Below are 25,677 nucleotides of genomic sequence, written 5' to 3' on the forward strand. Positions count from 1 at the left end.
CCTCTATTGGGCATTAGATTTAGAGATCACGCCACTCAGGCCTTTATACCCTTGACAAGGTATATTTGGACCTCTAGATGGGGTGTATACATCAGACTCAAAGTTTAACTCATGCAATTTTATGCCAGTTAATAGTAGTCACAGATGGATGACACGGTGCTACAAAAATTAAATATAAAAAGTAGTCACCGAAATGTTAGCGCGGTGTTACACAAATTAAATATGAAAAAGTAGTCACAGGAATGATGGCACGGTGATACACAAATTAAATATGAAAAAGTAGTCATCCGAATGATGTTACAGTGCTACACAAATTAAATATCGAAAAGTAGTCACCAGAATGATGGCGCGGTGCTACACAAATTACATATGAGAAAATACTCACCAGAAAGATACATGGTGACCCAATTTTTGCTAACATAATATTGGCCGGACATGCTACATATTTGAGTAATAGCCGCCCGCTGACAGTGGAAGCTCTTTGATTGTTTATCAAGATCATAGAAGCTCTGATACCATGTGAGAAATATAGGAAAAGAATATTATTGAATTGTTGTTGTGTCTACATTATTACACGAGACCCTATTTATAGATCATAGAATACAATTCTTTATCAAGTAGGATACTATTTTGTATTCCTATTCCTATTCTAATTTGATTGTATAAACATATTCCTATTCTAATAGGAATGTATAAATTTATTTCTATTCTAATAGGATTGTATAAACCTATTCCTATTTCAATAGGATTATATAAACTTATTCCTATTCTAACAAGAATCTTAGCCCATTTAACCAGGTTTTCAGTATATACTTCAGCATAGAGTTCAACATGTTATTCTCATGATTGGTACTTGGTCATTGCATTTTGCTTAGCTTTTCAGTTATGTTTCAGTATCTACATTCTTGTTCAGTATGCTTTTTCAGCTTATATATATAGATATTTGTTTAGCTTAGTATATAAATCTTCCATGCTCAGTGTCATGACTCAATTTCTTGAGTCATGATGGCACCTATTCTAACTCACCAGTAGGTATGACAACCTATAAACCGAAATAATAAGTAATGGGTCTGAGAAATTAAATAAGAGTAGGGAAAATTTAAGATAACAAAATAAACAGGTGAAAGAAAACCAAAACATATATGTACGCATAAAGATTCCTCCTAGAAACCAGAAGTCACTAGTACAAAGCTACTAAAAATGAGTACAAGTCCCAAAAATGGACCACGGAAAGTGGACCGCCTCGAAAGGCAAAAGACAAGTCTATATATATAAAGAGAGACATAAAGAGAGTGGAGAAAAAATAGTACAAAACATCATGTGCTAACCCACTTCTCTGGATCAGACTGCTCTAAGCTCGATATCAACGTTGCCCACGAGTGCTTAGATCTGCATTGCAAAACAGATGCAGAGTGTAGTATGAGTACCAAAATAATAGGTACCCACTAGGCATCATAGGTCGATCAAACTTGAAAATTAAAGGCAACATGAAAAGTCGGAATAGCATAAACAAAGGTCAATAACGAAAGTCTAAGTAACAATTAATGCACACGAATGTAGAAAGAACTAAATAAGGTAATTTATAATATAAGTACACCTAATAGGACCCCTATAAGTGAAGAAATTACACTCGTGCACAAGTTTAAATCATAACCCAAATGGACCCATAAGCCTGACGAATAAGAACTCAAGAACGGGAACACCGAACTAGAACCTAAACCCAGTTAGTAGAATCTGACAATACGGAGCTGTGACCTCTAACTAAATGCTCTCCAGAAGTACCCAAGTAACAAACCACAAGTATCAAGTAACTGAGGTCGGACTTTTAACAAGACATTCTATAGAAGTATGCAAGTCGTTGAGCCCGAACCTTGAACCGGATGTTCTTTTAAAAAAATATCAATGAGGTCAAGCTCAAAGGTCAAATTTAGATACTTGAAAAATATGCTAATGTAGCTGCTGAAAGAGTCCCAATCTATCCATGATAATTAATGTCCATGCAATGCCCACCACACTTATCCAATCAATGTAAGTTCTTAGAACCGAATCGGAAAAAACATTCCTATTGCAAAGTAGAACACATTCTTGCCGATGTAACTCGTGAAGTCATACCATGGAAGAAATAAGGATAACTATCATGGGAGCAAGAGTATTTCCTAGATAAGGCTAAAACTATCAAACTCAAGTTTGCTACACCATTCTACACGGATATAAGTTGGCCGAGCGACATCAGGGCAAAACTAAGGCATATAGGTTATGAATCATGGATCTTTAAGACAAGCCCCAGTTAAACCTAAAGTAAGGCCCAACATGCTTCAGTAAACAGTAATCAAGCATACATCCTCTCCACATAGAAAAGAGGGTCAATTAATAACACATAAGATGTTCACAAATACCCAATAATTCCCTAAATAGGCCAAAAAAAAATTTTAAACACCTATGCATGATTCAATAACTACCCAACAAAAATTCCAATTAATCAACATGCATTCACATGATTGAGCTCAATCTAAGAGAAGTAAGTTATATCCTACTTGTAGGGCGATCATGCACGCCTTAAAATCACTTTTCTATAGCTTTCCCTTTCTAAACGGCCTCGAAATGCTATCAGTCTATAAAAAATAGAGTCGTACGTCACGGGGTCAAATTTTCACCTCGTGGGACAGTATATGAAGGCTTGCATGGATATTCAAAACTCAGTACAACAGCCAACCAAACACACAAGGAACAATAAGCAAGACGGTCAATAAACAAAGCCACAAACAGTAAAGAAAACAAGTAAGGAAGACAAGGTTCTTTTGGGAGGCAAGAGCCAATTTTTCCAATATTTCTTCCAAGTCTTTGTACAAGAGGATATACAACAAATTCTATATGAGATAAGCTTCCTAAAACAATATACAAAGGCATACAAGTAAGCTAAAACGTTTTGGAAAGAAACTCCACAAGAAAGGCTCCATGTGGCAGTCCTTTACAAGGCTGAAAAAGTGGTAGCCTTGCTTTTCTGCTTTATTGCCACTTGGCAAGCCTGATGCTCAGATTTTGTCTTCAAGTTCTTGGCTGGACATGGTAGGCAGTGCATGTTTATCCTTGCTTACAAGGTACCCCCATCGGTTGGGCTAGAGTTTGGAACAACCTCTTGACCCTCCGAGCCTAAATAGGATGTGGCCGCATTGTTGGAATTGTCGGATTTTAATGTACCACCTTGCGGGGCGGTACACGCTCCCCCACGTGAATTGGCGACGACCCCGACGCCACACAACTGCAAGTACTGGTGGACTTTGTCGCGAAACTGCCACAAGTCCTCGTATTTTTCCCACGTTGCCTCCTCTGGTACCATTCCTTTCCAGTGAACTAGGAACTGCGAACTAGAGTTGTTCCAGCCCTTTCCATGAACAAGTTGATGATCAATGATGGCCTCAATTTGCTTGTCGACAGTAGGCGGTGTGATGAAGATTCTAGCTCTCCCGGACTGTCCCCGCTCTTTGTCTTCCATGTCTTCAAAATATGGTTTCAATTGGCTCGCATGGAAGACGGGGTGTATCTTAAAATGATGGGGCATGTCGACCCGATATGAAATCTTTCCAGCCTTGGCAATAATATCGAAAGGCCCCTCATACTTGCGAATCAAACTTTGATTCACACTCCGCAACGACTTGAATTTCCTTGGATTGAGTTTCACCATAACTCAATCCCCAATTCGGTAATCCACCGGATGCCGCTTGTTCCTCCAGGCTTTCACCATATGATAGGCACCCGGACTATTCAAACCGGCATCGAAAGCCAAGGATTGGGGCGTGTTCGGTTGTTGCCCCGTTGGTAACTCAAAAGGACGCCTCCTCGTCACCTCACTTCGCTGCAAATTGTAAGAGAATTGGGCAGTGTCCAACAGCTTGGCCCAATACTTTTGTTTGGCACTAAATAGTGCCGCAAATAGCACTCCAAGAGCGTGTTGATCCGCTCGGTCTGCCCATCTGTTTGAGGATGGAAGCTATTCGAAAAGTGAAATTCCGACCCCAAGAGACTGAATAATTCCCTCCAGAATGTGCCAGTAAATCGGGGATCCCGATCACTAATGATGTGCTTGGGGATGCCCCAATACTTGACGACGTCGCGCAAAAAGATCCAGGAAGCCTCCTTAGCCTTGCAATTGGCCGTTGTGGCAGTGAATGTAGCATACTTGGAGAAGCGACCCACCACGACCATAATCGTCCGAAACCCTTCCGAGTTCAGCATGCAAGTGATGAAGTCCATCGTGATGCTGTCCCAAGGTTTTTCATCAATGGGAAGCGGCTCAAGCAGCCCACTCGGCACCTTCGTCTCAACCTTGTCTTGTTGACAAATCAGACAAGTCCGCACATACGCCTCGATGTCGTCCCGCATCCGAGGCCAATAGTAAGAAGCCTCTATCAAGGCTAAGGTTCTCTTCTGCCCAGGATGACCAGCCCAAGCGGCATTGTGTCCCTCTTTAATCAATGTACACCGAAGGTTAGCCCACTTCGGAACGTACTCACGCCTTCCCGTTGTGTAGAGCAAGCCACCCTCTTCCCAAAACTTCTAAGTCTTGCCTTGTTGGGCCAAGGCGAAGAGTTGTTTGGCCACGGGATCGTGCTGCATGCCTTATTTTATCTCTTCAACAAGTGATCTGCAACTCAAGCTCATAATAGAAGCCAAAGCAGCCTTGCGACTAAGCGAGTCGGCAACCACATTCGCGTTCCCCGGCTTGTACTCGAATGTGAATTTGAATTCTGCCAAGAAATCCTGCCAACGGGCCTGCTTAGCAGTCAACTTCTTCTGAGATTGGAAATATGTCGTCGCAACGTTGTCCGTCTTTACGACAAATTGAGCACCCAACACATAGTGACGCCAAGTTCTAAGGCAGTGAACTACAGCTGTCATCTCCTTCTCTGAGTAGAATATCGCCTCTCTGCGTCATTCAACTTTCTGCTCTCAAAGGCTATCGGGTGGCCCTCTTGCATTAGGACGCCACCAATAGCAAAGTACAACACACTAGTGTGAACTTCAAACGCCTTGGTGAAATCCGGCAAGGCCAAAATAGGCTCTTCCGTTACAGCAGCCTTGAGCCTCTTGAAGGCAGCTTGGCAAACATCCGACCACTCCCACGCACAGTTCTTCTTCAGCAAGTCAGTGAGTGGGGCTGCAATAGTGTAATAGTTCAAAATAAAGCGATGATAATAATTGGCAAGGCCAAGAAAGGACCGCAACTCGGGTACCTTCGTTGGAGCATTCCAATTCTTAATAGCTTCCACCTTGTCGCTGTCCATCCTTATCTCGCCATGGCTGATGGTGTGTCCGAGAAATTGGACAGTAGGTTGAGCGAAGCTGCATTTCTCCCGCTTCACGCACAATTCATTGTCGCGTAAGACCTTGAACACCTTGCACAAGTGCTCCACGTGATCCTCCCTGCTGTTGCTATAGACGACGATATTGTCTAAATAAATAACCACAAACTGATCCAAGTATGGGTAGAACAGCTTGTTCATCAAAGTACAGAACGTCGCTGGTGCATTCGTCAAGCCAAAGGGAATGACCAGCCACTCGAAGGCACCATAGCGCGTCACACAAGTTGTCTTGGGTTCATCACCTTCGACAATCCGGACTTGGTAATAACCCTTCCTCAAATCCATCTTCGTGAACACTTTGTCCTATCCCAATCTATCAAATAAATCAGCAATCAGGGGAATTGGATATTTTTTCTTCACCATGACCTTGTTGAGGGCTCGGTAGTCGATACATAATCTCAGTGTCCCCTCCTTCTTCTTTTGGAACAAGAGAGGCGCACCAAACGGCGCCTTGGACTGCCTAATGAGTCCCGAATCAAGTAACTCCTTGAGCTTCTTCCTCAATTCTCCCAGTTTCGGGGGTGTCATATGATAAGGCGTCATGGCAGGCAGCTTTGCCCTTGGAACCAACTCAATCTAGTGATCAACTTTCCTTCGGGGTGGAAGCCGTTGGGGAAGTTCTTCCGGCATCACGTCCCTATTGTTGCTAAGGACCTTCTCAATGCAATGAGACAATGGAACTGCCTCGGAAAAGCTTTCGGCGCCTCCAACAAGGGAAGCAATAAAGGTTGGTTTGCCTCTCTTGAAACCCTTAATAATCTGCATCGCCGATAAATGCATCCCGTTTTGTGGTACCCAAATAAGGGGTACCACGCATGAACCTCCGGTATCACTGATGTGCAGCTGGTTGTGACGCGGTGAAATAAATGTGTTGACTTCGTACCAAAAGTCCAGCCCCAAAATTACATCAAACACATCCATAGGGGCAATGATGAAGTCAATCTGCCCCGTCCAATCTCCTAAATCAATTGGTACTTTAGGAGCAAAGCCATGGACGGAAGTGGGAGTGGCGTTGACTGTCTTCAACAAAGTATTGCTGGCAACATAGTTCAGGCCAAGCTCCTTAACCTTCTGTTCTGTGACAAAGTTATATGTTGCACCGGTGTCCACCATAATCCGCACGTCTTTTCCGTTCAACTTGGCATCGACAAGCAGTGATTCCCGCGGCTTGATACTAGCCGGTTGAGCAGCCAAAGAAGCAATGGAAATGTGATTAAACAAGGCCATATGATTGAACATGCCAACAGCCACGTTCTTTCCTTTATCCATCCCGCTATTCTGCCCCCGTTGCTCCCTGGCAGTACTTCCAATTTGCGTCGCAGCCTTCTCTTGCTGCTTCTCGGTAGCCACCATAGCACTCAATTTTCTTAACGACGGACAATAACGAGCTGCATGTGTTGTCTCCCCATAAATATAACAACCTTCGCGATGAGGAGCGCCCCTCTTGCGGTCCTCATAACTCTTGAGGAAATTGGAAGGTTGATCACGAGTGTTACCTCTCGTGTCGCTGCCTCAGTTTGGATTCGGTCTACTTCTACTCCTGTTGTTTTCAACCTTGGGAGGAATAGTTTTGCTCCGGTTATCCCTCCCCTTTTCCGCATCTGCCCGGAAATCGTTAAGCGATTCCACCACTACTATCGCCTCGTCCACGTCGGTAACTTGACGTCTTTGAAGCTCTTGCTTGGCCAAGTTTTGAAGGCCATCTAGAAAGTAACATAGCAAGTCTTCGCTGGTCAGGCTCGGAAATTGAAGTGTTAACTTCGTGAACTCTTTCACATAATCTCGAATCGAGAAAGTTTGTTTCAACTCCCTCAACTTCCGACGAGCCTCACGGACAACATTTTGAGGGTAGAATTGACATTTGAGTTCAACCTTGAACTGCTCCCAGCCGTCAATACAGCAAACCCCCTTCTCTATGTTTTCCTTCTTCCGTCGACACCACAGCATTTCTGTATCCGTCAAATACATAGTTGCCGTTCTGATCTTGGCAGCTTCGTTTGGCATGTTCAAGTGCTCAAAATAAGCATCCATCTTCCACAAGAAGTTCTCCACGTCTTGAGCACTCCTTTCCCCACGAAATTCCTTGGGTTTGGGAGCCTCAATGCGCGTCTCACGTACAGTAACAGGAGCAGTAACCCCCATCTCGGCAGCCTCATCAACCTACCTTTTTAGTGCCTCCACCTCTCTTTGAAGGGAAGAGATGGCCTCGTTGAGCTTGAGTTTGAGGGTGGACAAACCCTCTTTATGAACTTCCTCAAGCTCAACAAGGTTGTTCTTCACCTCCTCCAGCCCTTCAATGGCTAGAGATTCGAGGGAACTAAAGTTGTTCTCAACAACAACAATCCTTCTATTCAAGGCTGACAACCCCACCTAAACTCGAAGGATTTTCTCGTCGAGTTGGCTGTTTTCCGCACCTTCTTCCTCTTCACCAGTAGCTCTACTACCAAGAGAAGGCTTACAAGAAGGTTCTGTTACCTTGCTCTTGTCACGTTTCTTGGAAGGTTCCCTCCGAACTTCAGGCTCCTTGTCTTGGACAGCCTCTTCATTCCGTTGTGACTTCGACGTCATGATTCAACTGATGCTCTGATACCACTTGTCACGGGGTCAAATTTTCACCTCGTGGGACAGTATATGAAGGCTTGCACGGCTCTTCAAAACTCATTCCAACATCCAACCAAACACACAAGGAACAATAAGCAAGACAGTCAACAAACAAAGCCACAAACAATAAAGAAAACAAGTAAGGAAGACAAGGTTCTTTTGGGAGGTAAGAGCCAATTTTTCCAATATTTCTTCCAAGTCTTTGTACAAGAGGATATACAAGATATTCTATATTATATAAGCTTCCTAAAACAATATACAAAGGCTTATAAGTATGCTAAAACGTTTTGGAAAGAAACTCCACAAGAAAGGCTCCATGTGGCAGTCCTTTACAAGGCTGAAAAAGTGGCAGCCTTGCTTTTCTGCTTTATTGCCACTTGGCAAGCCTGCTGCTCAGATTTTGTATTCAAGTTCTTGGCTGGACATGGTGGCCAGTGCATGTTCATCCTTGCTTACAAGGTACCCCCATCAGTTGGGCTAGAGTTTGGCACAACCTCTTGACCCTCCGAGCCTAGATGGGATGCGGCCGCATTGTTGGAATTGTCGGATTTTAATGTACCGCCTTGCGGGGCGGTAAACGTAACATTATTAAGATTGTTTAGACACTAAAATTTCAAGAAATGGAGATGGACCAATTTCGGGCCCCCACTAGAAATGTTGGAATTTACTTCAAAAATAGGTTCTTAACATCTCCCCTAACTTGTGTTAAAAATGTGACACAACTCAGGTCTCGGAAACAACATAACATCAATATCAACCAAAACCCGATATTTTCTCAAGAACTAGAAATGAGAAAACAACTAAAATCAATAAATTTACCAGAAACGGAAGGACTATAGTGAATTCCTACAATATTACGATGTTTTCCTTGAAAACTACTCGAAATATCCTTTGGAATCATCAAAAATTGACTTAGAATGAGGGAGACATCAAGTTACAAAATATCCTACAAATTGAGTTCACATATTTCCTCATTTCTAACATTTTAATGACATAAGTCCTATCACCATATGCAATGTTACTAGAAAGACTTTTGACAAAGTCTGTCCAAATTACTACCTAGGCTCATAAGCAACAACCAAAGTGGATTTACTGAAGGAAAATCCATCATTGAGAACATTTTATTGCCCCAGGAGACTGTGAATGACATAAATAAACCTAATACTAATAGAAATGTCATCATGGAATTGGATATGGCCAAACACTATCATAGTCTCTTGGCCATATCTATGTATTCTGATGAGGAAAATGGGTTTTTGTGAAGTGTGGATTGACCTAATTCATAGACATATTTCCATAAATTGATACTCCATCTTGGTCAATGCTACTATACAAGACTTTTTCTGGTTGGAAAGAGGCTTAAGACGGGGAGACCCCTTATCACCCTCTCATTTTATTTTAAGTGTTGAATTTCTCTCTCAAAAAATTGTTTAAAGTGTCTGAAAACAATTTGTTCACTCTTTTTTGAATGAATAAAAAAGGAAAACAAATTAACCTTTCAGATTTTGTGGATGACATAATTCTGTTTTCTAGTGGTAGCAGAATTTCTACCAACTTAATCTTGGAAGCTTTAGTCAAATATGAAGCTATTTCGAGGAAGCTTGTTAACAAGAAGAAGTCATGAACCATTTTGTCTCCGAATTCACTCATGAAGAGGTTCCTAGAATAAAAAAACATCATTGAAATGGAGTACAAAGACCTCCCTACCAAAATGCCTTGGATTCCCCGTTTATGTGGGGAAGAAAATAAATGTTTTATTTTCTGATATGATAAGTAATATTCTCTGAAAATTTTGAGAATTCCACTCCAAACTTGTATCTAAAGGGGGTAGAGTCATTTTTACATGTAGTTCTCCCTCGATTTATCCTCTTCGGGCGATATACCCCACTAAAGAGAATATTCTGTAACGACCCTCAAAATGAACTAAGGTATTTAGAGACTCATATGTACCTAAAAAGGTCAATCATAGGTTAATTAAGTGTTTTATAGTATTCATACTTGATTTGAAGTCATTTGGAGGTCAAACATCCAAGACGTACGAAAGTTGGTCTTTGCACGTGCTAGTGAATCCTTGTATGTTTTTCTTGTTTTTATGTGTTTTTTGGAGTTGAAAAACAGTGCATTTGACCCTAGTATCTTAATAGACATGTTAATGGTCAAAACGTATGGGTACAACTTCCCGAGGACCACCCAAGGGGCCCCCAAGGAGGACCCAAATGTTGGACAACAGGCTGCCCAAGGCAGCGTGCAGCAGCTGGATTGAGGAACCAGCCTTGCGACGCGCGCCTAGAACGCAGCTCACACTGCCTCAAAAATTATTTGGGGCAAAATTCAGAGGCTTCCCCGTGATGCGCATCCACTTTCCAGATCCGGTTGCGTTGTTTTTAAGTGAATTTTTACATGTCTAAAAGTCCCAATAAGTATGGGGGTGTTTTGGTAACTTAGTGGGATGTTTATTAACTGTTTTTAGGACCTGTTTAAACCCTTTCCCAAGAAAAAACCCCAACACCCAGTAAGAAATAAAAATCCTTAAAAATCTCTTCTCTTCAAAAAAACCCCAAAACCTCCATTCAAGATCAAGCTCAGGAACAAGCTATGGAAGTGGATTCTTTGAGCTTTCTTCTCAAATTTTCATGGGATTTTTAATGAATAAGGTATGTTCATCCTTCATCCATATATAACCATTCATCTATGGAGTCCTTTCAATCAAGTCATGGGTTCATTGTCAAAGAAATTTCAAAAGCACTATAATGGTGGTTTTATGATTAATATATCGTTTGAACATGATTCTAAAATATAATTACATGAAGAACTCATGATCTCCTTACCCTCTAAAATTATGATATGTTGTGGGCCTTGTGATGTTGACTAGATTGTGATTCAATTGTTATTAGATTGTAGTATATTGATTAATCCTAGTCTTATCTATATCGATTGATTAGGAATCGTTGGGAATTGATAAATATGATCATTATCTTGGAGACTTGGTAAGTTGACCTATTTTCTCTAATTATCTTAGAATGTATATTGAATTGTGTTGATTGGTATGGTCCACTTATGATGGGGGTGTTTATATTCTTGTACATGTTTATGCATTATGATCATGTATTTTAAGTCATTAGATGCAAGATGAATTGATATTATGATTTGTATGTTAGGAAGTTGAAGGAATTAGCCTTGATTCTAACGTTGTGTTCAAAGAGAATTAATGTTATGTGAAGTATCTGAATCGCCTTCCACACCAGGTGCATGATTTAGGTGTTTGGATGATGTTATGTATATGTGATGATCATGTTAGGGTTAGGTGTGGTCTAAGATGGCTAATGTTGATGAATACTCTTATAGCATGACCACTACCTATATGACCCTTCTATGAATATGTGGTCAAAGTATGCTACAAATCTTCTATTCCAAGGTCCAATATGTTAGTGTCTCTTATGAAGTAATGTGAGTGTGTGTAGTCTATAGTCTTTAATACTATGTATGTGCGTGTGACTTGAGACTTGAAGAATGTTGTACATGTGTTGTGATCTTTGGAGGGTGGCTTCCTCAATACTACATGATAGCCATTATGTAATCATATTGACCAATGTACACACACACTTCATGAACATCTATGAATATGGTAGATTCATGATAATTAAGGAAAGCATAGTTCTCCTATGCATCATTACCTATTTCTACGCATGTAAAGTATATTATTAATGAAGTTATGAACATGTGTACCTAAAGGTGTTTATGTGAAGGTATATCTCACATATATGTACACACATACACATACATGTATGAATGAAGTATGTTAATGGTAGTCTAAGAATAAGGGAGTTTCTTGAAAGGTATTACTCAATTGTTATCTAAACTAAACTATGGTATGAATGTGATATGATTATGTGAAAGGAAATTCTCACCCAATGTAGGTTCTATGATGAAAGGATATTCTCATCCTAGATACCTTTGAGTTATATGATATATGAGAGAGTAAGTCCCTAATTCCTACCCTATATGAACTAATGTTATCTAAAGGCTTAATGATGTTTAAAAATGGAGTTTGATCTTAGACTGAGTGAACATAACAAATGAGAGTGGGAGCTTCACATTAGTAAGTCCAACTTCCCATAAAGAGAACCTTCACATTTAGTAAATCCGAGTTCCCACCCTATATGTTGTCTCATGAGATGGAAACCTCCACGTTAGAGAGTCAAAGTTTCTAGAAGCAATCTCCTTATTCCATAACTATGTGACCCCGTAGGTTTTAGCTAAGTGGATCCACTAGAATAGTTATTTTTATGAAGGTCCTACCTTGGCAAGTAGTACCCTCTCTTTTCGGTGTGGGAGTAGAACACCGAATTTCATGTAGCTCACATTGTCTATGTCAGTTATGGTATGTCTCCATAAGGTTAATAAATTAACCAACATAAGAATATGAATTCTAATCTAAATTCCTTGAGAAATGTACTTAGCATAGTTAGAACTATGGCCCCTATGTATGCATTGATGACTTCAAGAAAGGATAGGATTGGAGCCTCTTATGAAGTAATGACTTATGTTATGTATGAATTGTATGAATCCATGTTAAGTGAAGATTTGAATTATTAGTATGTGTGTGAATTGCGCTTACGGATTTTAAGTTATTTTACTTAGTATATGTGGAGGTATGGGACACTATGTGTACATTGCAAAAGTAAGCTTGTGAAGGAGTTATGAGGTTGTTTACCTATGATATGAACTAAAATGAATTATGACTAAGGTTGTAGTAAAGTAAAGAGTCTTTATATGATGATATGAAGTATGTGGCCTTATGTCTAGTTGTAAATGAAAGTTTTATGACTTGTTAAGCATGTTATACCTAGTCTACAGTGACTTCTTAGGTACACTTGGTGGAAGTAGTATTATGAGATGCTACCTACACATTGCACTAGTGTGACTTAGGAGTTGTTTTAGCTGATGTGTCTTTATGTGAAGTTGATGTCTATGATGTGCTTATGACTTGTGAATATATAAGGTTGTGTTCATGAAGCATACCCATGAAGACTATTGTAAGGTGACCTCAAGGTGAAACATTGTACTAGGTACACTTGAGGGTTACTCAATGAAAGAAGTAAGATAAAAGAGAGGTAATGTATTGTATGTATTGAATATCCTCAAAGTATGATAAAAGGCTTTATATGCTATTATGAGTAGTATTTATATCTATATCATGCTTGTGAAATATATTGAGATTATACATGCCTATGTTCATGAAGTTTACTAAAAAGATATGTTGCATGATTTCAAAAAAATGTCCTCTTTAAGTGCATATTTTTGCATGGTTGTCAGACTTAGTGCATTGTTGTACTAATACCATTCTTCTTTACCTTTAACATAAAGTGTATGTGGTGATGGCTAGAGGATGTTTCGTAAGTGAAGAGCATGGATAGATCTCCCAAGATCAAATAAAGGAGCCCTTATTATTTAAGTGTTACCTATGTCAACATGTTCTTTAAGTTGATGTAATAGCTTAGACTTATACTTTATGTTGTTAAGGGTCGTGTCGCTATTCTATTCTACTGAGTTGTGTCTTAAGATGGCAAAGAGACTTAGATTCTAATTATGTACATGATATTTTATATATATATATATATATATATATATATATATATATATATATATATATATGAAGTAAAGTTCTAGCATATGATGGGCTATGAAAAGTTTTAAATTTTCCACTATTTTTATGATTATGCATTGAAAGATGTCTAAGGGCTTGTCTTAGACCTCCGAGAGATCGATGACTCTGTGTGGTGATCTAAGAGTACCTTAAATTCTAGGGGTATTTTGGGTCGTTACATATTCATTATATTGAAAAAACAGTCGACATATTCCTATGGGTGGCAAACTAAAAAAACATCTCATTATTGGGCCTCCTGGGCAAACCTTCTGAATCCATGTTAGAAAGGACGAGTGAGATTCAATAAAATTGAAGATACAAAACATTGGTGGAACTTAAGAATGAGAAATTTCCTATGAAAAAACTTCCTCATGAGCAAATATTGTCAAATATCTCACCTAGTTACTAAGAAATAGTTCTCAGGAATTTCCCACTCATGCTAATCTATGTGTAAGATCAGAGAGAGAGAGAGAGAAAGAGACAGAGAGAGAGAGAGAGAGAGAGAGAAAGAGAGGAGAGAGAGAGTTGATCACCTTATTATATGAAATATTGGCAAGGATAAGGTATGCTTGCGGTTTGACAAATAGAATAGTCAGGGACCATTGAACAAATGTCTTCCGTATGATGTCAAATCTGGCAAAATACTTCTAGATGAAGTGTTATATGATAATCAATGGCATTGAGATGGATGAGATTCTTTCATCCTTCATCATGTACTAACGGATATATACTCTATGAATATCAAGCTCTATTATGATGTACCTAATAGAACCATCTGGAACCTAGAAGTGCAGGCAAATTTTCCATATCCTCTATTGTGGAATTTCTGAGGATAAAAAGAGACAAATCTTGAATCGATAAATGACTTGGAAAAAGAACATACATTTTCATATGAATTTCATACTTTGGAGAGATCTTAGATAAAAAAATCATGACTAACCAAAGAATTGCTAGATTTGATATTTCACTTCAAGTGAATTGTAGTTTTTGTGCAGCCTAAGGTGTGGAAGACATTGAACACTTGTTTATACTTGGTGACGTCGCGATAGAAATTTCTTCTCGACCCTATAGGGATCATAATTTATAACATGTCGTACATGATGTTAATTATCAAATGGTGGACCTGGAATATTCACAACCTTGTACAAGCGCTCACGTTCAAATGTATCCCAGTGCTTACCTCGTGGGAGATCTAGAGGAGTAGCTGCAATGTCAAATATGGGAAAGAAAGCCACAATCTTAGGCAGTCCCTCTCCTTAATCTCCTTAAACCTTGTAAATATTGTTAGTAAAATTTTATAACATCAGCATAGAGGTCGATTGGACAAACATTTGCTATCTCTTAACAAGTCCATCACCCATAAAAAGATCACTATCGTTAAATAGAGGAAGCAATTGTAACACTTCAAAAATCGAAGACGTGTTCTAGAGCCTAAAATAAGTTTCATAAGGTTTACATTGTTTTAAGGTCTATTTTAATGAATATAAGTCATTTAGGAAGTCTGGAAATCAAAACGTCCAAGAACGTACATGACGTTCTGAAACTAGTTCATGGAGGTACTAGTGTGTCTTAGCCTATTTGACTAGCTTTTAGAAGTTATAAAATATTGAAAATTGGTGTAAGGGTGCACAAGATGTATTTATTTTGATTCATATTCAAAACGTACGGGCACGACTCCCCAAGGACCAACCAAGGGCCCTTGAGGAGGACCCTTGCAATTTGGAAAAAAGCAGCCATGAGGCAGTGTCCATCGACGGACTGTAGGCAACGAGGCATTGGTTAATCGATGGGGCGTCGATTCCTCCGTTGATGAAGACTTAGAAAATTTCATGGGAGGTCGTTTTGGGTAAATCTTTGACCAAAACCACGGATGTGCAGCACGAAGAACACATTGTCCGTCGACTGACTTACGGCCCGTCAGTCGGGGTCTCATAGGTCAAATTTGTGTGTTGTTGTTTTGTTTTACTTAATTAATTTAGTTAGTTAAGTAGTTAGTTAGTTCATTAATTTTTAGTGGAGGTTCAATTAAGTTCATTAATCCCCTATATAAAACCCTAACCTAATTAGCCTAACCTACACTAACATAATTCCCAAATCAAAAACTCTTTTCCTTCTCTCTTCTTTCTCTCTCTAGGAAACAACTCCATTGAACACCAAGCTAGGGGAGGATTTAAAGACTTCAAAGATTCAATTTCCTCCATCAATCTTCATCAATTATGAAGTTATGGGATCTCTTTCACCTTTGAGACCTCTTTCCTCAAAGGGTTCCGTCAAGTTGATTTCAAAAATTGAGCTTCCAAGTGGGTTTCATCCAATCTAGAAAATAATGTTATGAATTGATTTTTTTATGACTTCTTTTGGATATTATGAATATATTAACATGTATTTTAACTCAATTATGATATATCTTGATGGATTGTTCTAGTTTGTAGAAGATGACCTTTACCCCTTAAGCCTAGGTTGTGATCTTGATATGAATTGTATTATATTGGTTCAATTGAATTGATTATTGATTGAATTACTATGCTATTATGTTGTTGTATCAATCATGACTAAATTAGGTGGGATTATAGTCCTATCATGCTTGTTATTGAGAAGTTGATCTAGGTTATGAAGTATGTATGAATTGACCTAAGTATCTTATCTTAAGCCATAAACTAGTGGTGAATTGTGATATAGTGATTTAATAGGATTTGTTATCATGTTGGTTATGGTTATATGATGATACTACACCCTAATTGGGTTTATTAAGGGTTCATGGTAAGACCTTGATGATTAATTATGAAGGAGACTTGGTAAGTCTTGTGATCCCTATTCTTTACTTCAGTTATGGTTAATTGTGATTAAATCGTGATGGTTTATTGGAATGTTTTGACTATTGTTTGTGAGGTGTTGGTATGATGTTGAATTGAAATGTATTGACTATGGTTTGTGAGGTGTTGTCTAAGATCTAAATGTTATAAGGATGGTGAATAATTTACCAACATGCCTTAGTATGAAGTGATATGTTAATGTGCTAACCTCACTCATATGAATTGTAGTGATTGAACAATACTCATGCAATTCTAATTTAGCTATGTGATGATGATGTTATAAAGGGTTAGGCCCTATGATCTACATTATTCCTTGATGATTTATAAAGATATTAAAGCCATTTCAAAAGGTACTCTAGCTTAGCACCGAGTGAACTAGAGTGAGGAGTGTCCCTTCGCACATAGGGAAGGTAGGATCACTAATGTACTCTTGAGTTTGGAGACTACAATGCATGTAGAAAAAAGAAGGTCTCAACTATATCTCCTAGTTCTGGAACTATTTTGCCCCCATAGGAATACTAGCTAGTGGATCCACATAGTTGCTATGTTCATGCTTTAGTACTGCCTTGGATAGTAGTCCGCCTTCTTTCGGTGTAGGGTTCCATAACAATGAATTCCACATTAGATCATGTGGTCTATGTCGGTTAAGGCAAGATGTTCCCAAAAAGGTAAAATGAATTAAAGGAGTGAACTCTAACTAAGATAACCTAAGGGGTTTAGCTTAGTCTAGGTATGAGGTATGGGACTCTACCTACACATTGCACTAGGTAGCCTTGAAGGGAGTCTTAGGAGGATATTCTTATGTATTAATATGCTTATAATAGTACATGATATGTATATGATGAACTTTCACATTGTTGATACGATGTGTTGGTTGGTGTCACTTATAAATATGTGTTGTCCTACATTGTTAAAGTATAATGGTATGTACTCAAAATGCCATGCTATGTGAAGTAGGATGTTGCTCATGATTCTTGTTGGATTACTTGATTGAGTAAGAGGACATTTCATTAAGTATGCAATTTACTTTGAAGGCACTATCAAGGGCTTTTGGAGACGACTTGAAGAAGACTTCGATTTCTTAATCATCCTAGTAGGGTAGGTCCTCACTTTTCGAGGGCGATGCCGCTATCAATCCTATGATATTGCTTTAGTTTCAAGACTTTTATGTTTCTTTCCTTTCATTTGAATGTTGTATGACCTATATGTGGTATTGTTTCAGTGATGTCGGCTAGGCCAAATTTGATATACTCTTATTAGATGGTTATGAGATGAGACGACTGTTTGAGACTATGTTATGTTCTATATATATATTATGTGCAATAAAAGTAGAAGACTAAGTAATCTTCCTATATCAAAATTCTATGTATACTCGATATATATATATATATATATATATATATGTGTGTGTGTGTGTGTGTGTGTGTGTGTGTGTGTATGTGTGTGTGTGTCTGTGTCTGTGTGTGTGTGTGTGCGAGTGTGTGTGTGCGTGTGCGTGTGTGTGTGTGTGTTTATATGTGTGTGTGTGTATGTAGAGGTGTCACAACCCAAAACGTGCCGTGAGTGGCACCCACACTTATCCTACTATGTGAGCGAACCAACAAATATGAACCCCAACATTTCAAACATAATAAATAGAAAACAATGCGGAAGACAGAAAACCCATTAACAGAATCAATAATCAACTTCTAAAACTCAAAACTTATCATTATCCCCAAAATCTGGAAGTCATCATCACAAGAACATCTATCCTCAACTTACTAAATCTAAGAGTATCTAAGAAGCTAAAATAACTAAACAGCTAGTCTATGCCAGAACTTCAAGGCATCAAGACGTGAAGAAGAAGATCCAGTCCAAGTCATGGGTGGTGCCTGTGTGGGTTGACACTCAACATGTGACCGCCACCACATTTTGGCATTTCCTTGAAATTGATAGGTCACAAACTCGACGCCAAATCATTCTACTATACCCATCTTGTGTAGTAGCTCATGACAATACACCAGAAAATCGTAGGCATCCTCAGATTCAGCACCCTTGAAGATTGGAGGTTTCAATTTCAAGAACTTACTGAAAAGTTCATACTGATCGCTTGTCATTATAGGCCCTGTAATCAAACGAGGAAACGTGCCTATTTCCAATGAGGCATCCATGCGGGGAGCCTCAGCAGCGGCCTGTCGTACTTCTGGAACCTGAGGTGCTGGTGCAGAAAACATTGGAGGTGTCTGGCCTTGATCAGTTAACCTGCTAAGATAAGCAAGAACCTGATTAATCATCTCTGGGGTAGGTTGGGGTGGTAATTCCTCATTCTGCACTTGCTCACTTTCCCCTTCCTCACCCTCTCTTACTACTTCCTCAGTCGGTGGAGGAGTCACCGCCCTAGTACTAGATGGGCCAGGTGCTTGTCCTCTTCCTCTAGAGAACGTCCTCCCGCGACCTCTACCACGGCCTCTTGCCACTGCTCCTCTTCGACCTACAGTCTCAGTGGCTGGCTCAGATGCCTCTTGTCTTGCCGGTGCTGGTGTTGGCGAGGTTGTTGCTCTAGTTCTAACCATCTGCGAAATAGAGTGAAGATGGTCAGATACCAATTTGTATCACCTAGATACCAATTGGACCCAAGTAATAGCACTCAAGAAAGAAAGAATGGAATTTTCCTAAAGTCTTATAGCCTCTCAAAGAAAAGTAAAGGTGTCCCCCTACCGTTCCTTAAGACTCTACTAGACTCGTTCTTGTGTGATGAGACCAATGAACCTAATGCTCTGATACCAAGTTTGTCACGACCCAAAACGTGTCGTGAGTGGCACCCACACTTATCCCACTATGTGAGCGAACCAACCAATCTGAACCCCAACATTTCAAACATAATAAATAGAAAACAATGCAGAAGACTTAAAACCCATTAACAGAATCAATAATCAACTTCTAAAACTCAAAACTTATCATTATTCCCAAAATCTGGAAGTCATCATCACAAGAACATCTATCCTCAATTTACTAAATCTAAGAGTATCTACGAAGCTAAAATAACTAAACAGCTAGTCTATGCCAGAACTTCAAGGCATCAAGACGTGAAGAAAAAGATCCAGTCCAAGCTAGAAACAATAGCTTACCCTGAAATCTGATATGATTAAGACTGGCTAGAGTTGCGGTTGAGTTGAAGACGACGGTACGTTTGCTGCACTCCACAATTAACAAAAAGAAAACATACAAGTAGGGGTCAGTACAAAACACAAGTACTGAGTAGATATCATCGGCCAACTCAAAATAGAAAGCAATATATATCAGATGATATCAAAAAATCAACTACAATACTCAACAGGTAGCAACAACAAGTACAAGGATCATTGATAATAACGCCAAGTACAACCAAGAGGACTCAAGCATCAATACCATACTCATTTGGTAAATAGGTTCATTAAATTGAGTCCATTAACATAATTCAAGATTCATTCTCTTTATTCCTCTTGTATCGGAACGTGACACTCCGATCCCTTAATACTACGTGTCGGTTCGTGACACCCGATCCCCTAATTCTATGTGTCGGCTCGTGACACCCGATCCCCTAATACTATGTGTCGGTTCGTGAAACACGATCCCCTAATTCTATGTGTCGGTTCGTGACACCCAATCCCCTAATACTATGTGTCGGTTCGTGACACCTGATCCCCTAATTCTACGTGTCGGTTCGTGACACCCGATCCCCTAATTCTACGTGTCGGTTCATGACACCGATCCATTAACCTCATTCTTTTAGTTCATCAAGCCTTCTTTTATACCAAGGCATCATCATTAACAAAGAGGTTTTTAAGATTTAAGATTCAACAGCCTCATCATGCTTATTTCATCACAATTACATAATCATATCATGCAAGCACACAATTAAGCATATAGAAGACTTTACAAAATTACCCAACACATATCATTCGCTATTAAGAGTTTACTATGAAATAGCATAAACCATAACCTACCTCCACCGAAGAATTCGTGATCAAGCAAGCTATCCCCCAAAACCTTTGCTTTCTTCTTCGTTTCTCCCTCTTGTCTCGATCGTTCTCCCTCTCTTTCTCTTTTTCTGATTTTTCCTTATTCAAACTCTTTTTATTTTACCCTAATTACCATATAATTAAGTATAAAAGATGACCAAGGTAACCCACTAATTAATTCAAGGTTATCTCCTTTAACCCCCAAGTAATTGAATTATTAACATTCACCCACTAACTTTATAATTATAAGCAGGAATAGTCCAAAACGCCCCTTAAAACTTTTAACAGAAATCCTACCCAGTCAGGGTTACGCAGTCTGTGACGGGCCGTCGTGCCTGCGACGGTCCGTCCTGCTGAGTCGTCACAGAGTTCAGAGATTGAATTTTACTAAAGGGCCTGTGACGGTCCGTCGTGCCCACGACGGTCCGTCCTGCCATGTCGTCGCGAAGTTCAGAGAGTTGTTCTCAGCACCCAATTTTTCGGAATTCTAAGTGTTTTGGAACGACACACCCTCGAGGGTCCGTCGTGCCTATGACGGTCCGTCGTGGGATCCTTCGACCGAGACAGTGATTTTCAGAAATTAACTCTGCTGCTCCAAACGACTAAACCGGTTGTTACAATAGATACCAATTTACCCATCGTTTGCCCTCGAACGATCACAAGAAGAAAAACAAGGGCGAAAAGGAGTACCTGAATCTGTAAACAGGTGTGGATATCTTTCTCGCATATCAGCCTCCTTCTCCCAAGTGGACTCTTCAACTGGTCGATTCTTCCATTGAACTTTGATAGATGCAATCTCCCTTGACCTCAACTTGCGGACTTCTCTATCTAAAATGGCAACAGGCTCCTCCTCATAAGACAAATTCTCATCAAGCAGAACTGAATCCCATCGAATAATGTAGTTTCCATCCCCATGGTATCTTTTCAACATAGACACATGAAATACCGGATGCACTCCTGACAGTCCTGGGGGAAAGGCTAATTCATAAGCCACCTCCCTTACTCGCTTAAGTACTTCAAATGGTCCAATATACCTTGGGCGTAGCTTACCTCTTTTACCAAACCGCATCACCCCTTTCATGGGCGAAACCTTTAGCAAGACTTGCTCACCCTCCATGAACTCCAAGTCTCTAACCTTTCGATCTGCATATTCCTTTTGCCTGCTTTGAGCCGCTAAAAGCTTTTCTTGAATAGATTTCACCTTCTCTAATGAATCCCTCAAAAGATCAGTACCCCAAGGTCTAACCTCAAATGCATCAAACTAACCAATGGGAGACCTACATCTCCTCCCATATAGTGCTTCAAAAGGAGCCATATCAATACTTGAGTGATAGCTATTATTGTATGAAAACTCCACTAAGGGTAAGAAGTTATCCCAATGACCCCTAAATTCTACCACACATGCACGAAGCATATCTTCCAACACCTGAATTGTTCGCTCAGACTGACCATCGGTCTGAGCGTGAAATCCAGTACTAAGGTCCAACCTAGTACCTAATTCAGCATGCAATGTCCTCCAAAACTTAGAGGTAAACTGCGTACCTCTATTTGATATGATGGAAAGTGGAACTCCATGCAATCGAACAATTTCTGAGATGTAGAGTCTGGCTAACTTCTCTGCATTGTAGGTCACCTTGACCGGGATGAAGTGAGCAGACTTAGTTAATCTGTCCACAATTACCCAAATAGAGTCAAATTTCCCCAATGTCTTTGGAAGACCAACCACGAAGTCCATTGCAATTCTCTCCCACTTCCATTCAGGAATGGGCATTCTCTAAAGTGTTCCTCCGGGCCTCTGGTGTTCATACTTTACTTGCTGACAATTTGGACATTTGGCAACAAAATCAACAATGTCGCGCTTCATTCTACTCCACCAAAAGTGTTGCTTTAGGTCACGGTACATCTTGGCTGCACCAGGATGTATAGAATATCAAGAGCTATGAGCCTCTGTAAGAATAGTGTGGATCAAATCATCAACACGAGGCACACATACCCTTCCCTTAATTCTCAAAACACCTTCCTCATCCATTATTGTTTCTTTAGCCTCTCCTTGCAACACCATATCCCGAATTCGGCTTAGTTTCTCATCATCAAACTGTTTTCCCTTGATCTTGTCAAGAAAAGAAGATCTCGCCTCCACACTGGCCAAAAATCCTCCCTTCTCATTTACTTCTAATCTCATAAAGTCGTTAGCCAGAGTCTGAACCTCTCTGGCCAATGGGCGTCTAGAAACTTGTAAGTGGGCTAAACTACCCATGCTCCCTGCTTTTCTACTTAAGGCGTCTGCCACAACATTAGCCTTTCCTGGGTGATACAAGATGGTAACATCATAATCCTTCAGTAGTTCCATCCACCTCCTCTGTCTCAAATTCGAATCCCTCTGAGTAAAGACATACTGTAGGCTACGATGATCCGTACAGACTTCACACTTGACCCCATATAGATAATGTCTCCATTGCTTTAATGCAAACACAACTGCAACCAATTCTAAATCGTGGGTCGGATAGTTACGTTCATGCACCTTTAATTGCCTTGAAGTATAAGCAATTACATTCTTCTCTTGCATTAGCACTGCACCCAAACCAGAATAGGATGCATCACAATAAACAATGAAGTTCTTACCCTCTACTGGCAAGGTAAGGATAGGTGCAGTAGTCAGCAAGGTCTTGAGTTTCTGAAAGCTTTCTTCACATTCATCCGACCATACAAATGGAACATTCTGCTTAGTCAAGTTCGTCAATTGGGAAACAATAGAAGAGAATCCCTTGACAAATCGACGGTATAGCTGGCTAAACCAACAAAGCTCCTTATTTCTGACACATTAGTAGGCCTTACCCAATTCTTTACTTCTTCAATCTTGGAAGGATCCACCATCACTCCATCCTTAGAAACCACGTGCCCCAAAAAGGACCTGAATCTAGCCAAAACTTACACTTGGAGAATTTGGCATAAAGCTTTTTCTCCCTCAACATTTCCAATACCATTCTCAAGTGCTCCTGATGTTCTTTCTTTATCTTCGAGTATACCAGTATGTCATCAATGAATACAATGACAAAGAGATCCAGATATGGCTTGAAAATCCCGTTCATCAAGCTCATGAAAGCAGCAGGGGCATTCGTAAGCCCAAAAGACATTACTAAGAACTCATAATGCCCATACCTGGTCCGAAAAGCAGTCTTGGGCACATCCGTTGCCCGTATTTTCAATTGATGATAACCATATCTTAAATCGATTTTTGAGAAGGTACAAGCACCTTGTAACTGATCGAACAAATCATCGATGCGAGGAAGAGGATACTTGTTCTTAACAGTTACCTTATTCAGTTGTCTGTATTCAATACACATCCGAAAGCTTCCATCCTTCTTCTTCACAAACAAAACAGGAGCACCCCAAGGGGATGCACTTGGTCTAATAAAGCCTTTGCTTAACAACTCTTGAAGTTGGGCCTTTAACTCTCTTAACTCAGCGGGAGCCATCCTATAAGGGGGTATGGAAATGGGGCGAGTGCCCAGCTCCAGATCAATACAGAAATCAATATCCCTATCCGGTGGCATACCAGGAAGGTCTGCTGGAAACACATCCAGAAACTCACGGACTATTGAAACCGTCTCAATTGAAGGTACCTGGGTAGTATCATCCCTGAGGTGTGCCAAGAAAGCTAAACAACCCTTTCTAACCATTTTCTTAGCGCGAAGGACGGAGATGATACGAACTGGAGGGGAAGTTTAGTCACCCTCCCACACTAACGGCTCTGTTCCAGGCTTGGCCAACGTTACAGTTTTAGCATTACAATCTAAGATTGCAAAATTTGGAGAAAGCCAAGTCATACCAAGAATTACATCAAAATCAACCATTTCTAAGATAACCAAGTCTACATGAGTATTGCTCTCCATAAAAGTCACAGGACAAGACCTATACACCTTTTCAACTATCACAAACTCACCCACCGGAGTAGAAACACGAATAGGCATGTCAAGCAATTCACAATGTAAATTAAGACCAGTAGCAAATGAGGAAGATACATATGAAAATGTGGATCCAGGGTCAAATAATACAAAAGCCATGCAATCACAAACAAAAAGATTACCTTTGATGACAGCATCAGATGTCTCCGCTTCAGATCTCCCAGGGAAAGGATAACAATAAGCCCTATCACCGGTCTGTCCGTTGCCCCTACCATGTTGCGCTGCAGTAGTTCCAGTTTGCCCGTCCCCCCGGCCGTTTTGATGACCACCATTACCTCGGCCACCACGTCCTCCCGAATAACAGCCTCTTCCATGACCACCTCTACCTCTGATTATTGGGGGTCTATAACTCTGTTTTGGACAATTTCTCCTAATATGTCCAGTCTCTCCACATCCATAACAATCTCTAGATTCAAGCATAGGTCTTTGTGAGAACGACGGAGTCTAGAAAAAAAAACCTCCAAACTCAGAGAAATGTTGACTGGTCTGCGGTGGACCCCCAGCTACAGTCTGTAGTGAAGACTGAATAGGCGGGCTGGATAACCTCCTGAACTCTGCCCTCTAGAGTAAGAACCATTAAACTCACCTCCTTTACGAAACCTCTTAGATGTCGTTGCCATGGTGAAGTCATCTGGCTTCACTCCCTCCACCTCTATCACGAAGTCTACCACTTCCTGAAAGGATTTCGCTGTAGCTGCTACCTGTAAGGCTGAAATCCGCAAATCTGACCTCAACCCCTTCATAAAACGGCGAATCCGCTCTTGTGGACTGAAGCAAAGCTGGGTGGCATACCTGGATAATGCACGGAACTTAGCCTCATACGCAGTCACCGACATCTTGCCTTGCTCTAGGCTCAAGAACTCATCTCTCCTCCTATCCCTCAAGGTCCGGGGGATATACTTCTCCATAAATAAGCTAGAGAACGACGCCCAAGTCATGGGTGGTGCCTGTGCAAGTTGACACTCAACATGTGACCGCCACCACATTTTGGCATTTCCTTGAAATTGATAGGTCACAAACTCAACGCCAAATTGTTCTACTATACCCATCTTGTGTAGTAGCTCATGACAATCAACCAGAAAATCGTAGGCATCCTCAGATTCAGCACCCTTGAAGACTGGAGGTTTCAATTTCAAGAACTTACTGAAAAGTTCATGCTGATCGCTTGTCATTATAGGCCCTGTAGTCAAACGAGGAAACGTGCCTATTTCCAATGAGGCATCCATGCGGGGAGCCTCAGCAGCGGCCTGTCGTACTTTCGGAACCTGAGGTGCTGGTGCAGAAAACATTGGAGGTGTCTGGCCTTGATCA

At 40.3% G+C, this 25,677-nt stretch overlaps 2 protein-coding genes across 2 annotated transcripts; both read right to left on the minus strand.

The window, feature by feature from the left end:
* Positions 1 to 1,316: 1,316 nt before the first annotated feature.
* LOC104649189 (uncharacterized) lies at positions 1,317 to 3,682 on the minus strand. Its single transcript, XM_010327934.1, has 2 exons — positions 3,096 to 3,682; positions 1,317 to 1,389 (listed from the first exon to the last, which is right to left on the minus strand). The coding sequence occupies exons 1-2, from the start codon at positions 3,680 to 3,682 to the stop codon at positions 1,317 to 1,319; spliced, it is 660 nt and encodes a 219-aa protein (XP_010326236.1).
* Positions 3,683 to 6,872: 3,190 nt separating this feature from the next.
* On the minus strand, positions 6,873 to 7,502 carry LOC138338442 (uncharacterized). Its single transcript, XM_069289405.1, has one exon. The coding sequence runs from the start codon at positions 7,500 to 7,502 to the stop codon at positions 6,873 to 6,875; it is 630 nt and encodes a 209-aa protein (XP_069145506.1).
* Positions 7,503 to 25,677: the final 18,175 nt, after the last annotated feature.

This window comes from Solanum lycopersicum, chromosome 9, assembly GCF_036512215.1.
Source record: "Solanum lycopersicum chromosome 9, SLM_r2.1".
NCBI classification, from domain to species: Eukaryota; Viridiplantae; Streptophyta; class Magnoliopsida; order Solanales; family Solanaceae; genus Solanum; species Solanum lycopersicum.

What these genes read in the sequence shown, in the direction of transcription:
- LOC104649189 (XM_010327934.1), bottom strand. Translation starts at nt 3,682, where the DNA reads ATGGTGAAACTCAATCCAAGGAAATTCAAGTCGTTGCGGAGTGTGAAT. An exon ending in CCAACCGATGGGGGTACCTT is followed by an intron (nt 1,390 to 3,095) that starts GTAAGCAAGGAT and finishes TTTGCAATGCAG; the next exon opens with ATCTAAGCACTCGTGGGCAA.
- LOC138338442 (XM_069289405.1), bottom strand. Translation starts at nt 7,502, where the DNA reads ATGGGGGTTACTGCTCCTGTTACTGTACGTGAGACGCGCATTGAGGCT.